This window comes from Eptesicus fuscus, chromosome 5 (genome assembly GCF_027574615.1).
Source record: "Eptesicus fuscus isolate TK198812 chromosome 5, DD_ASM_mEF_20220401, whole genome shotgun sequence".
In the NCBI taxonomy this organism is placed as follows: domain Eukaryota; kingdom Metazoa; phylum Chordata; class Mammalia; order Chiroptera; family Vespertilionidae; genus Eptesicus; species Eptesicus fuscus.
Genome location: NC_072477.1, coordinates 1,431,966 through 1,447,347, shown reverse-complemented (window position 1 = coordinate 1,447,347; position 15,382 = coordinate 1,431,966). Strand labels below are relative to the sequence as shown.

At 42.4% G+C, this 15,382-nt stretch overlaps 1 protein-coding gene across 7 annotated transcripts in view; it reads left to right on the top strand.

The window, feature by feature from the left end:
* The window catches only part of MARK3 (microtubule affinity regulating kinase 3), a 91,941-nt gene that overhangs the window by 26,690 nt on the left and 49,869 nt on the right, over nt 1-15,382 (top strand). For all 7 annotated transcript variants that reach the window (XM_028135621.2, XM_028135619.2, XM_008158818.3 and 4 more), the window contains one exon: nt 8,318-8,371. In XM_028135621.2, the coding sequence (XP_027991422.1) occupies nt 8,318-8,371 (54 nt within the window). The remainder of the gene's footprint in view (nt 1-8,317; nt 8,372-15,382) is intronic.

The window sequence follows — 15,382 nt, the reverse complement described above, 5'->3', positions numbered from 1 at the left end:
TAAGTCCACTTTAGGCTTAGCCATTTGCTCCTCCAGGGAAACGTGGGCGACTTCCACATCTCAGCTGTTGGGAATAATGCTGCTGTAATCATGGGTGTGCATATGGATGTAACTCCCTGCTTTCCCGTCTTGGGGCTTTATAGCCGGGAGTGGAATTGCTGGATCATATGGTAATGGTTTTTAGTGTTTTGAGGAGCTCCATATAGTTTTCTACAATGGCTGTACTATTTTGCATTCTTACCAAAAGTATACAAGTGTTCCATTTGCTGCACATCCTTGCCAAGGCTTACTTTATTGATGGGTTTTTGATAGTTGCCAACCTGATGTGTGTGCAGTATTATCTGGTAGTTTTTTGTTTGTTTGTACAGCAAAGGTGGAAATTATTGAAGAACAAGTACAGACTCCACGTGGGGAGGGGGAAAGATTCCCCCAGCACAGACTCCACGTGGAGCGGGGGAAAGAGTTCCCTACCTGGCAGTTGTGATTTGCATTTCCCTAAGACAAGTGATGTTGAGCATCTTTTCCATGTGCCTATTGACCTCTGCATATCTTCACCCGTTTTTAATTGGGTCCTTTTTGGTTGTTGTTGAGTTTTAGAAGTTCTCTATATATTCTGGTTATTAATCCCTTACCAGATGTATGATTTGCAAATATTTTCTCCCATTCTGTGGGTTGCCTTTTTACTCTGCTGATACTGTCTTTTTTTGTGTCTGACCTTATTTATTTGTTGCTCTTAGAAAAATCTTGTTTTTGATTGGACTCAGACTTGGAGGTAAAATCTCTCAGAAGCCAGCCCATGTCTCTTGGCAGTCTGTTCCAGGTGTCTTTCACTGTCCTCCATTGTCTCAACTACGCGACTGGCATATTCTGTGGCCTCTTTCCTGTTTCTCTTCCTGTTCTGTTTCTTCAGAGCAGTATGCCAGTGTTTTGTGTTGCAGGACACATGAAGTGACAAAATGCTGAATCTTGGATGCTTTGGTCCAGGTTTTTTACCTTCTTAGTTTAGGGGCTTTCTCGCAGCATATTGGTGAGCATTATCTTCTGTAGAGAGGTTGAAAAGTTTGAGGCTTCTGCAGCTCTTTTGGGCTTCAGACGATGAGACAAAGTGACATCAGTGAGACCAGGAACATCTTTCTTCCCTCTTTTTACAGTGACCAGGTTGAGAGCACTGAGATTGCATCTGCAGTGCAACCCCAAACAGATTTGCGCCTCCTTTACCCAGTTCTCCATGGTCTGTGACAGAAATGCCCTTTCCGTAGCAGGTGGGCATGGGTCAAGACACCCTTCTTCATGGGCTAACCTTGTTGGTAGTTCTCACCACTGTTAAACCACATAAGCCTTCCATTCTTCACCCAGAATGTCAGCACCAACTTCTGTGCCACACGCTTTTCATAAAAGGTACGAAGTTTGTGTTTATCTTCTGCTTCAGTGACTTTCTGGTAGTCAGTGGCTAGGAAAGAGATACTCAGCTTCATCCAGAAGTAGTCGACTGCTTCCAAGCGCTGTGATAAAGAACTGGATATTGTCTTTTATTATTATTTTTTTTTAAAAATGTATTTTATTGATTTTTTACAGAGAGGAAGGGAGAGGGATAGAGAGCTAGAAACATCGATGAGAGAGAAACATCGATCAGCTGCCTCTTGCACACTCCCACTGGGGATGTGCCCACAACCAAGGTACATGCCCTTGACCGGAATCGAACCTGGGACCTTTCAGTCCGCAGGCTGACGCTCTATCCACTGAGCCAAACCGGTTTCAGCCGGATATTGTCTTTTGATGAACAAAATTTAAAATTTTTCATCAAGTTCAATTTGTCTTTGTTTCCTTTTGTTACTTGTACCTTTGGTGTCATATCCAAGTAATCATTGCCAAATCTAATGTGAAGCTTTTGCCCTGTTTTCTTCTAAGAGTTTGATAGGTTTAGGTCTCACATTTATAATTATTGATCCTCTTTGAGCTAATTTTTGTATATGATGTTAGCTAAGAATCCAATTTCACTCTTTTGCATATAGATGTCCGTTTTTCTCAGCACCATTTCTTGAATGTTATTTTGAAATGAATTGTTCAGTTATTTCTGCACTTATCAGTTTATTTGTAATATGGTAAATATCTAGATATAACCCACATTTGGGGTCACCAATAATCTTAAGAGTGGAAAGGGGACTAAATTTTTTATCACTGTTGGCAGACTTTGGCTGAAGCCCTCTTCTTCACTGGTGCTTCTTGCTAGTTCTCTTTTCTAAGGGTGCACAGTAGGAAGCACAGCCTCACCGAGAGGGGGCAAGAGCATTGTTGTCACGGACCTTAGGTGCAAAGCAGAGCTAACTATGTTCCCCAGTTCATGGCAAAGTTTCCCTCTTATGTTTCCTTCTATCATCATCTTCTGTTGTAACCCCCCTCCCCTCATCCTGGGTGTCCATAGTTTCTAGAAAGCCTATATAATAAAAGCCTAATATGCTAAGTGTCTGGTCGTCTGTTAAACCAATCAAAGCATAATATGCTAATGATATGCAAAGGCTGCTTAACTGCTCACTATGACACTCTGACTGGTAGGTTAGCTTGCTTCTGGGGTCCGGCCAATTGGGACTGAGCGAGACAGGTTGGACACGCCCTGGAGCCCTCCCGCGGTCCCTCCCCTGGTGGCCAACCTCTTTCATGCCTCCCCGACCCCGATCGTGTACCGGTGGGGTCCTTCAGCCTGGCCTGCACCCTCTCGAAATCCGAGACCCCTCGGGGGATGTTGGAGAGCCGGTTTTGGCCTGATCCCGCAGGCCAGGCCGAGGGACCCCTCTGGTGCACGAATTCGTGCACTGGGCCTCTAGTCACTTTATAAGAGAAATGACAAACCGACCAGGTGAGGATGCTGGTGTAGGTGTACTTAGTTATCTATATACTAGAGGCCTGGTGCACGAACTCGTGCACGGCTGGGGCCCCTTGCCCTGGCCTACGATCAGGGCCATCAGGACCGTCTCGCTCAGTCCCGATTGGGGCTGATCAGGACCAGCTGACCCGGGGGAGGGACTGCAGGAGGTTGTTCGGCTGCGGGAGGTTGGCTGTGGGAGCGCACTGACCACTAGGGGGCAGCTCCTGCATTGAGTGTCTACCCCCTGGGGGTCAGTGCGCATCATAGTGACCAGTTGACTAGTTGTAACGGTCACTTAGGCTTTTATATATCCTATATAATAAAAGGCTAATATGCAAATTGTCCCCCCGGGAGTTCAACTGACCGGGAGTTCGACTGCTCACTATGACATGCGCTGACCACCAGGGAGCGGCACAGAACAAAGGAAGGCCCTGGCTGGCAGCCAGCAGCCAGGTGAAGGAATGCCCCGGTTGGCAGCTGAAAGGCCCCGATTGGCCCTGATCACCAGCCAGGCCTAGGGACCCTACCCATGCATGAATTTCGTGCATTGGGCCTCTAGTATAGATATAAAAGCTTAAGTAACTGTTCAACCATTCACCGGTAGCTATGACACGCAGTGACCATCAGGGGGCACACGCTCTGACCAATAGAGGAGGGAGCCTGATTCCTCGTGGAATCGGCCGTGGGTTAGTTTGCTGCTGGGGCACTGTTGGCCCCAAATCTGCTTCACCCACACCCTGGACCCAGAGATAGGTTTTGGCCCAGTCCCCGCAGGCCAGGCCGAGGGACCCCACCAGTGCATGAATCTGTGCACTGGGCCTCTAGTTTAAGATAGGTGCATATTAACTAGAAGGTATAGTTGGTGTGTGTGTGTCTTGGTGGCTTGTTTTTAGACTGCCTGGGGTATACTCATCCTTTTTGACCCATTTGTTGCCTCTTTTTGTGTTTCATTTGGTTAGTCTACAGGTTGGTCTGGAACTAGTCCCTTTTCCTTCTTTAACTGCCTGAAGGGCTTTTTTATTAAAAACACACACACAGCCCTAACCGGTTTGGCTCAGTGGATAGAGCATCGGCCTGAGGACTGAAAGGTCCCAGGTTCTATTCCGTTCAAGGGCATGTACCTTGGTTGTGGGCACATCCCTAGTAGGAGGTGTGTAGGAGGCAGCTGATAGATGTTTCTCTCCCATCGATGTTTCTAGCTCTCTATCTCTCTCCCTTCCTCTCTGTAAAAAATCAATAAAATATATTTAAAAAACACACACACACACACACACACACACACACAAACTATAGTTGGCATCAGTATTAGCTTCAGGTGTACAACATAGTGGTTCCATTTTACCTTCCCATGTGATTAGCACACTAAGTCTAGTAACCATCTTCCACTGTGCAGTGATCGCCCTATTACTGACTGTATTCCCCATCCCTTCACTTCCTACCCACCTACCCCAGCAACCATCAGTTGTTCTTTGTTTCTATGAGTCGGGTTTTATTTGTTCACTTGTTTTGATTTTTTTTTTTTAGTTTCACATATGAGTGAAATCATGCAGTATTTGTCTTTCTCTGTTTGACTCATTTCCACTTAGCATAATACCCTCCAGATCCATCCATGCTGTTGCAAATTTCATTCTTTTTTAATGCTGAGTAATATTCCAGTGCCTGTGTGTGCACGTGTGTGCATGCGTGTAATCACATCTTTATCCATTCTTCTATTGATGGACATCTAAGTTACTTCCATATTCTGGCTATTGTAAATAGTGCTTCAGTGAATATAGGGGTGTATATATTTTCTATCTTTAAAAATATATATATATTTTTTTATTGATTTCAGAGAGAAAGGAAGAGAGAGAGAGAGAGAGAGAGAGAGAGAAACATCAGTGATGAGAGAGAATCATTGATCAGTTCCTTCCTGCAAGCCCCCCATTGGGGATCGAGCCCGCAACCCGGGCATGTGCCCTTGACCTGAATCGAACCTGGGACCTTTCAGTTCGTAGGCCGATGCTCTATCCACTGAGCAAACCAGCTAGTGCTGTTTTCTATCTTTTTAATAAAATATTTTGCCCTGGCAAGGTAGCTCAGTTGGTTAAAGTGTCCTCCTTAGTACACCAAGATTTCAGGTTCACTCTCCAGTCAGGGCATATAACAGGAATCAGCTGAAGAATGCATAAATAAATGGAACAACAAATTGATGTCTTTCTCACTGTCAAATCAATTAATAAAATAATAATTTAAATTTTTTTGTTAAGTTTTCATATTCAACAACAACTTGTTTGTTCATATATTTACTCAGTTCCTACTGTGTGTAAGGCATTCTGGGCTGTATAAACCTATAAAAGCTGTGGTTCCTGCCGTTGCATCGCAGAGTTCGATATAATTAAAATATTAGTAAATAGTGAATAGATGTGCTGCATTGCCAAACATTTTGAGAAGTGTTTTTATTGTATAATCTCTCTTTTTTAAAAAATAAATCTTTATTGTTCAGATTATTACAGTTGTTTCTCCTTTTTCCCCCCCATATCTCCCCATCACCCGGTTCCCTCCCTCCGCCCCCCCCCCCCCCCCCGTTGTCCTTATCCATAGGTGTATGATTTTTGTCCAGTCTCTTCCCATACCCCCACACAGACACCCCTTTCCCCCTGAGAATTATCAATCCACTCCCATTCTATGCCTCTGACTCTATTATGTTCACCAGTTTATTCTGTTCCTCAGATTTTTAATTCACTTGATTTTTAGAATCACTTGTTGATAGATATGTATTTGTTGTTCATAATTTTTATCTTTACTTTTTTCTTCTTTTTCCTCTTTTAAAGAATACCTTTCAGCATTTCATATAATACTGGTTTGGTGGTGATGAACTCCTTTAGCTTTTTCTTAAATGTGAAGCTCTTTATCTGCCCTTCAATTCTGAATGATAACTTGGCTGGGTAGAGTAGTCTTGGTTGTAGGTTCTTGCTATTCATCACTTTGAATATTTCTTGCCATTCCCGTCTGGCCTGCATAGTTTCTGTTGAGAAATCAACTGACAGTCGTATGGGTGCTCCCTTGTAGGTAACTAACTGTTTTTCTCTTGCTGCTTGTAAGATTCTCTCTTTGTCTTTTGCCCTTGGCATTTTAATTATGATGTGTCTTGGTGTGGTCCTCTTTGGATTCCTCTTTTTTGGGGTTCTGTGTGCTTCCTGAACTTGTAAGTCTATTTCTTTTACCAGGTGGGGGAAGTTTTCTGTCATTATTTCTTCAAATAGGTTTTCAGTATCTTGCTCTCTCTCTTCTGGCACCCCAAAAATTCGGATGTTGGTACGCTTAAAGCCATCCCGGAGGCTCCTTATGCTATCCTCACACTTTTGGATTCTTCTTTCTTTCCGCCTCTCTGGTTGGGTGTTTTTTTCTTCCTCATATTCCAGATCTTTGGTTTGACTCTTCGGGTGTGGTGGTCTACTCTGTATATTCTTTATTTCAGACAGTGTATGCATAATTTCTGACTGGTCCTTTTCTATTTTTTGGTATTCTCATTTAGGTCCTTGAAGGTCTCTTCAAGTTTCTCAGCGGTTTTTAGAAGATTCTTGAGTAACCTTATAAATATGGTTCTGAACACTGTGTCATCTATTAGTTTGCTTTCATCTATCTCTCCTACTTGTGACATACTTTGATGTCTCCACATTTTGGCTGCCTCCCTGTGTTGATGGAGTGGCTTTGTGTGGTCGGTGACCTATAGGGGCCGGTAGCTCAGCTTCCCCAATCACCCTAGGTGGTCGCTCTTGGTACTCCCCTTTGTGGGCTGAGTGGAAAGTCTTGGTGTAGTTAAAAGCCTTGATTGCTGTTGGTACACTGGGAGGAATTGACCTCCAGGCCAATTGGTTGTGAGGGCCTGCTGTGTCTATAACGGAAGAATTGCTGTGCTGGAGACACAGTAGGGCTTTGGTGCTCACTGAGTCTGCCTCTTGAATGTGTCCCTTATGAGAGTGGTTGAAATCTGGTGTCGTCCACACTGACAGAAAAGTCACTCTCACTCTCCGAACGATGGCCGAGAGTCCCGTAGGCGTCTGGGTCTCCCGTGTGTCCCCAGAAACTGGAGTTCAGAGTGGTTGGGATTGTTGGTATCACTGGCGGGAATTGATCTCCAAGCCAGTTGGCTGTGAGGATCAGCAGTGTCTCTGCTGGGAGAGCTTCTGTGCTCAGCTTGAATGGGGTGGAGTTTCAGGGTGGCGCAGACAAGCTTTGGTTTCCCGTCTGCTCCGCCCTAAGAGGGGCGGTTTCTCCGTGCCCGAATTAACGGCTGCGCGCCTCTGAGAGAAGGCAGCTTTCGAGCCTCTCCCGCTGCATAACAGACCAGTTTCTCCCCAGCTGGGGCTGGACCTCAGTGCAGTCGGGCGGCCCTGCTTTTCTCCCAAACGAGAAAGCTAGCCACGCAGCGTCTGCTGCCCTCCCTCTCCGCGCTGCAAGCAAGCCTGCCGCGTATTCAGCTGCCCGCCCTTTCCGCGCTCACGGATCTCCGCACCTCCACAGCTCCTGAGGCTCAGCGTCCCCCTCTCTGTTTTTCTCTAGTTGTAGGTTTTCCACTCTGCCAGCTTTCCGGTGGTTCTGGATGGTGTGTGCTCTGTTTTCCAGTTGTAGTTTCAAAATTGTAGTGGTAGGCAACAGTTAGGTGTTTACCTTATGCCGCCATCTTGGTTTCTCCCAGAATCTTGGATAAGTGGATTTGAAAGTCAGTGCTTCTTGCCCAAGGATACGGGTCACTTGCTATATTCTCTTCGTCTGTCTTTTCTTTAATCCTTCACCTCCCTCCCTCAGGCTCGCCAAACCCTTGGCTGTGCTGGCCCGGCACAATCATCTTCTTCACTAGGATCTCCTCTCTCCAGGTGACTCTTCCAAAATAGCAAGCCTTTGAGGGGCCGTATAATCTCTCTTGTTAATTTTTGTTTGTGAGATCTTTTTTCCTTGTCTATAGGTGTCTTCATTTAAACTGTTATAATAGTACCCTTATTTGCACAAAGTCCCTGTTTTCCATTTTAAAATATTTATAAAATACAAAATCTTATTGTAATGCTAAACGAGGTTTTGAGGTTTATTTGCTTTTTTAAAAAAAAAATTTTAAAAAAAAAAAAAAAATAATAATATATATATAAATATATATATATATATATTGATTTCAGAGAGGAAGGGAGAGGGAAAGAGAGATAGAAACATCAATGATGAGAGAGAATCATTGATCGGCTGCCTCCTGCATGCCCCCTGCTGGGGATCAAGCCTGCAACCCAGGCATATGCCCTTGACCGGAATCGAACCTGGGACCCTTCAGTCTGCAGGCCAACGCTCTATCCACTGATCCAAACCAGCTAGGGCTGTTTACTTGCTTTTTAACAATACCACCTGTCTGGGCATTTATAAAACTATTACCAGTTTGTAAGTACCAAATTCTTAAAACCCATAAATTTTATTAATTTACTTTTTTTCTAGGTTGCAATAAAAATAATTGACAAAACTCAGTTGAATCCAACAAGTCTACAAAAGGTAAGTTTGGTCCAGTATCCAGTACTTTTTAAATGATTTTCTGTGCTAATTGCCATCTAATTTGCCTCTTAAATACCTCTACTGATATTTTACTTATTGTGGTTAGTACAGTAAAGCTTTATATTCCTCAAAAGAATGCAACTTAAATTTAGCATTGTATAAATGTAGTAGTATTGGATTTTTTTCCTTAAGTTGAAGATAATGCTTTTTAATGTTCTTAGTAGCAAACTGAAGGCTGTAATTTTAAATTGAATGTTCTAAATAATGATTAGAATAGAGTTTTAAAAAATAAGACAGAACCACATATTTTCATATAATTCATTTTTAGTCAGCATTATACACTGTGTAACTAATACTAAGATCTTTAAAGTCAGCATTTTGGCTTTATTAAACTCACACTAGGTCAAATTAAGGAGTGTTGATTAATTCATATAAAAGGAATACTGAATGGTAGTTAAAAAAAGCATGTCTGTAATGCACTGTTGCCATTTGTGTCACCTAGTAACCCAGGAGTTCTCAACCTGCATGTTAGACTCTCATGTGGGCCTCTTCAAAGCCCTGATGACTGGCCCATAGGAAAAGTGTCATTGCTTAGGTAGGGCCTGGGCATAGGCATTTCACTGGTGCATTCTGCAAATGATTGATGATCTTTATAATAAGATCTAGTATTTTTAGTGTTTTTTGTTTTAATTGATTTCAGAGAGGAAGGAAGAGTTAGAAAGAGAGAGAAACATCCATGATGAGAGAGAATCATGGATTGGCCGCCTCCTGCAAACCTCCCACTAGGGATCAAACCCACAACCCAGGCATGTGCCCTTGACCGGAATTGAACCCAGGACCCTTCAGTTCACATGCCAACGCTCTGTCCACTGAGCCAAACCAGCCAGGGCTATTTTTAGTTTTGAAAAGGCTTTTTATATATTTTGTTTGATTTCTAGATTTGGCCTAGGAGGTGGGGGATACAGAGACATTGCACTAGACAGGAATTCCTGAATTTTAATCTTGGCTGTGACAGCCAAATATGTAACTTAACCATGAGCAGGTCACTTAATTTTCTGGACCTCAGCCTTCTCATCTTTAAAATGGAGATAATTTCATCTCTCAGGATGGATTATTAATGAAATAATGGGTATTATAAAAGCTTTGTAAACGGCAAAGCGTTGCACATGTAAGATACTGTGTACATTCCTAATGTATTCCTGATGATTATTTTCCATTTATGTCATAAGAATTTTTAAGCCTTGTTCATGTGTATGAGGTGGGGAGAGAGGTAGACTTTACCTTGCACTAAATATGGCATTTAAACACGTGGTTCTGAAAGGCTTGGTGGGCCTTAAGTGTTCTCGAGGTGGCTCTGGAACAGATTCAAAAATTCCAGTCCTTTGTTCTGAAGATGAAATTGTATTTATTTCCTTAAACTTTTATTTCTTTATATAGCTAAGGACCTTTGGTACTAACTAAAACTAGCATATAAATAAGTTTACTGAGTATTTGTGTTCAGTATTCAAATGATTTTGCAAATCTTCCACTGTCCTTGTAGGTAACTGGAATTCTAGCAGTTTTCTGTTGAGAATTTTTAAAACACATTTTTATTGGTTTTTAGAGAGAGAGAGAGAAAGAAACATCAACTGGTTGCCTTTGGCTTAGCCCCCGACTGGGGATCAAGCCCCCAACCTGGGCATGTGCCATGGGAATTGAACCAGTGACCTCTTGGTGTACCAGATGACACTAAACCCCCTGAGCCACACTGTTCAGAGCTTTTCTTGAGCTGGTTATAATTTTTCCTTCTTTCTTGCTTGCTTTTTTCATTATTTTTGGCTATAGTTTTTAATTGCTATTCTTTTTTTTATTAAGACAACTTTTTAACCCAGGAAAATCTTCTATACGCCCAGTCGTCTTATACGCAGGAAAATACGGTATTTTTATTAAAAATTACTTATCAGTTTAGTACATGATAAGTTGACTGGTTAGCCCGATAGTATGATTATGCAGATTTGCATCACCATTAATTTTGGCACATAATCTAATAGGTGAAACTTTGAGATTGTCTGTCATGTAGTTCAAGTATGAGTCATCCACAAAAGACTTATCTGTCCCAGTTAGATAAATTGGTAAGTGTAATGTTTTCTGTTTATAGGGCAGTGTTTTATTTATTTATAAACATTTTTAATTTATTTCAGAGAGGGAGAGAGAGATAGAAACATCAATGATGAGAGAGACTCATTGATCAGCTGCCTCCTGCACACCCCACACTGGGAACTGATCCCGCAGCCCAAGCATGTGCCCTGACCAGGAATGAAACCATGACCTCCACCATGACCTCCTGGTTCATAGGTCGACGTTCAACCACTAAGCCACGCTGGCTGGGTGGGCATTGTTTTAAATTGTGTGTATAAGTTTGTATTCTTATAAATTAGAAGCATTCTATATTTCTTTCAAATTCTTCACTGAGTTCATTTTCCATGGGAAAATAGGGTGGAGTGGACCTGGCATCTTTGATCCCCCCCCCCTTTTTTTTAAAAATTCTCACCCTAGGGTGTTTTTATTGATTTGAGAGAGACAACACATCGAATAGTTACCTCTCGTATATGCCCCAACTGGGGACCGAACCTGCAACCTAGGGATGTGCCCTGACGGAACCAAATCCAAGACTATTCTGTTCACGGGACAATGCTCCAACCAACAGAACCACATTGGCCAGGACACATCTTTGGCTTTTCTTAAAAATATATATATTGATTTCAGAGAGGAAGGGGGAGAGAAAGAGGGGGGGGGAGGGAGAGAGAGAGAGAGAGAGAGAGAGAGAGGAGAGAGAGAGAGAGAAATAGAAACATCAATGATGAGAGAGAATCATTGATCGGCTGCCTCCTGCACACCCCACACTGGGGATCGAGCCCACAAACCAGGCATGTACCCTGATCAGAAATCGAACTGTGACCTCCTGGTTTATAGCTCAATGCTCAACCACTGAGCCATCCTGGCCGGGCTCTTTGGCCTTTTAATAGTAGTTCTTTCAGCCTTTTTTCTTCCTTGGTACCAATCACAGATCAAGAACAGTTCTCTTTATATTGTGCTATTAAGCCCTGGTGCATGGAGCATAGCCTTAGAAGCTAACAGTCACTTTAAGGAACACTCTGCCATCAACAATATGTAATTTTTTTTATCCTGCCACTACCCAAAAATGTGGACTGGCTTATTAAGGCAGCTTTTGAATACAGGTGTTAAAATTGTGTCAGTTGCAAAGTATTCACAATATTCGGGCTGACACATTGATTTAATAAGTGTGAGATTCTGGTAAGAGATATATTTTTTTCCATTGGAAAATTTCTCTTCATCAGTGTCTTTTAGATCAGCCTTTAAAGATCTCTATAATTTTGTATACATATGATGGTTTTGAAAACAGCATGAATAATAAAAAGTTTCCTTCCTGGTTTTGCAAAGTCATTTTTAGCTTTGATTTGGTTATGTGCAGGTAATCTTGCTGGGTCTTGTCCTTATTAAATCTGAATCTTATCATTAAGAAGTAAGTAATAGCTCTTTTTTTTAAATGTAGTTTACCTTTTTAAAAATACTAGACTTTATTAAGACATGCCAGTACCCTAAGTGTAATCCATCTAAAGTTATGAACATTCCTTTCCGTCTTGGAGTAGACCGTTGTTAACATGAAGAGAGGGGCGCATAAGTATGGTTGGGAACACAGTGAAGCCATGTCAAATGGGTTCACAGCCAGGCTTCACCCTGGCCTTGCTGTGACAGGTCACTTAACCTCCCTGGGTCTTAGTTTTTTCATTTGTAAGATGGGAATAATAAAGTACCTCATTAGGGCTGTAGTGAGAATTAAATAAATTAACATTCAAAACCTCTTGGAAGAGCAGAGGATAGTACATGGCACAGGATAAGGACTGTTTGCATTATTATGTGTCCTGCTGAAAATTAAGTTTTTGTTTTCTTGGTTTTGGGGAGTTGGGAGATGTTTTTGTTTGTTTACAGTTTTCCCTTCTTGAGAAATAAGTAAAGCTTAAAAATTGAATGGTAGATTCTAGCTAGGTCTCTTTTGTGGGACTTGATTGCTGTAGACTACTTCTGATATCCTATATAATAATCCTATATAATAAAGAGGTAATATGCAAATTGACCCTCATGCCCTCACACAGAGACAGTGAGGGGGTGATCAGGCCGGCAGGGGGGAGCAGTTAGGGGTGACCAGGCAGGCAGGCAGGTGAGCGGTTAGGAGCCAGTGGTCCAGGATTGTGAGAAGCAGTTAGACATCCCCCAAGGGGTTCCAGATTGGAGAGGGTGCAGGCTGGGCTGAGAGGAACCCACACACACATTTTGTGCACTGGGCCTCTAGTCCACTAATATTTGAGCATTTATTATATACTGAGCACTGTATTACCCATATTAACTTATTGTATTAGTTCGCTCAAGCCGCTATAACAAAATACCATAGACTGGCTGGCTTAAACAATGGACATTTCTTTTGCACAGTTGTAGAGGCTGAGAAGTCCCAGATCAGGGTGCCAGCATGATTGGGTTCTAGTGAGAGTTCTCTTTCTGTGGCTGCCTTCCCACCATGTCTGGGGCTGGAGGTGCACAGCGCCAGGGCACGCGAGCATACTCTGGTATCTCTACTATAAGGGCACCGAGCCCATCATGAGGGCCTACCCTCATGTTCTCATCTAAACCTACTCAGTTCCCACATGGCCCATCTCCAAATACCATCACCTTGTGAATTTGTGGGGAACAAAATTCATTCTTTGTATTCATTTGATCTTTCCAATTTCATGAGGTTGTAAAGTTCTATTATTCGGGAGATAGATGCCAGGGAGATAAACTAACCTGCCCGAAGTCCCCTAACTGGTAGGGGATGGGTCCCCAGGCAGTCGTTCTTTGATAGGTATAGTTGACATTGAATCAAGCATGGATGGTTCTAAATGTAACATGTTTGCCACAGTTCAGACCATAGAGCACTGTGCTAAGCAGTGCCCTGGCATCACTACTGTATATTAATGCATAGGAATTCATGGTCATTAATACTAGAGCCTGTGCTTCTCATGCTCTTACACATAGAGGCCTTGAACTCTTTCACAGTAGCTGGTCTGATAGGTATCTTTTCTTCTTCATACTCTGTTACTTCAGTATTATTACCGTGCTGATTTCCTGTGAGGAGACAGCCTGAGAAGTGGGTGCAGTCCAGCTCTCCGGTCAGTAAGTGATGGAACAAAGATGCAAATATTGGTCTGACTGAAATATGGGCTCTTTCATCCCATTGTGCCACCTTACTGTAATTAAATTGCCCTCATTCAGGGTTTATAAAAACTTGGATGGGAACTAACCTGAGGTTTTCCTTTGTAGTAGCTATAAAGAAGGTAGTTAAGCCCGTCTGGTGTCACTCAGTGGTTGAGTGTTGACCTATGAACCAGGAGGTCACAGTTCGATTCCCGGTCAGGGCACATGCCCAGGTTGCGTGCTTGAGTCCCAGTAGGAGGCAGCCGATCAATGATTCTCTCTCATCATTGATGTTTCTATCTCTCCCTCTCCCTTCCTCTCTGAAATCAGTTTTAGAAATATACATATATGTATTTTTAAATAAAGTGGTTACTAGTTTCAAGTTTGGAGGAATATTTCAGGTACTTAAGAGAAGCAGGCCTGGGGGAGGAGGAGGGGAAAAGGGGGGTGAGAGGGAGGAAGATATAGGAGTGATAAATGGTTAGCCAGCTTTAAGCACATCTAGGAAAGCAGGCTGCTCCTTACTATGCTATCTTTTCCAGTGTCAGATGCTCTTTTTTTCTTTTCATTTGCTCTAACATCGATCTTTCTTTTAGAAACTTAATAGTGTTCTCTATTCTGCCGTATGGAGTTATAGAGGTTAAATCTACTACTGCAAACATAGCAATCTTATTTTGGGTCTTGGTTCAGTCTCCTGAGTAAATACTTCTCTTCTTGGGCCAGCCACAGGAATAATTGCCTTCCACATAGGCCTAGTTTAGTTCATGAGTATTGTTGATTTTTTTTCTTACCTGAATTTATTTGATTTGTGCTAATACTGGTTTCCTGCCATAATTCCAGTCTATTGGGGTATTTTTAAAATAATGAGTCTTTGTATTAGCTATCACTTCTAGTTCGATGCTGTATAAATTGGATAAGGATAATTCATCCAGTTAAACTAGCTGACAAGGCCCTTCAGTGGAGAATACACCCTTTAGTTAAAGATCCTGCTGGCCCAGTAGTAAAGCATTTTTTGAGTAAAGTTCAAACACCATTCTGCAATGCAGGTTTCAGTAAGAGAGAAAGGGAAATCCCCATGTTTTAAAAAATGTAATAAAAAATATTAAGGACAACAAAAGAATGAATATTAAATTCAAGTCTATGCTAAATATACAATAGGTTGCTAAATGATTGAAGCATTATTGACTCTGTATGAGCCCCAACCAGAGCCAGGGATTGAACCTTCGACTCTTTAGTCCTTGGGTCAACACTCTAACCATTGAGCAAACCATCAAGGACTAGATTCCTTTTATAAGGGTTTTGTTTTGTTTTTTCGAAGAAGTCCTGCTTACACCCACTCAGGTTTTTTTCTTTCTAAAGCCGGTGTTTGTTTTGGAGCCACTGTTAATGCTTAGAGCTCTGTAACACTGGTGGCCTTTTTTGGCATCTCAGGCGTCTTAGTCATGGGTCAGGTCAGGGAAGGAGCCGTATAATTGGGGGGCAGAGAACCAGCCCATGCTTTTCATGTGATCCACGATGGAACTACTTTTGCTGCTACCACCGCTGGCTTATTTGGGGCACTTTGCTTCAGCCTCCTTAAACCAGTCGTTTTCAGCCCTAGCTGTGCATTAGAATCATCTGTGGAATTTAAAGAACCAAAAACAATGGGGTGGTGAACACATAATACAATAGACAGATGATGTATTATACATTGAGTGGCCAGATTATTATGACCTCTAGAAGCATAATAATCTGGCCACTCTGTGTGTGTGTGTGTGTGTGTGTGTGTGTGTGTGTGTGTGT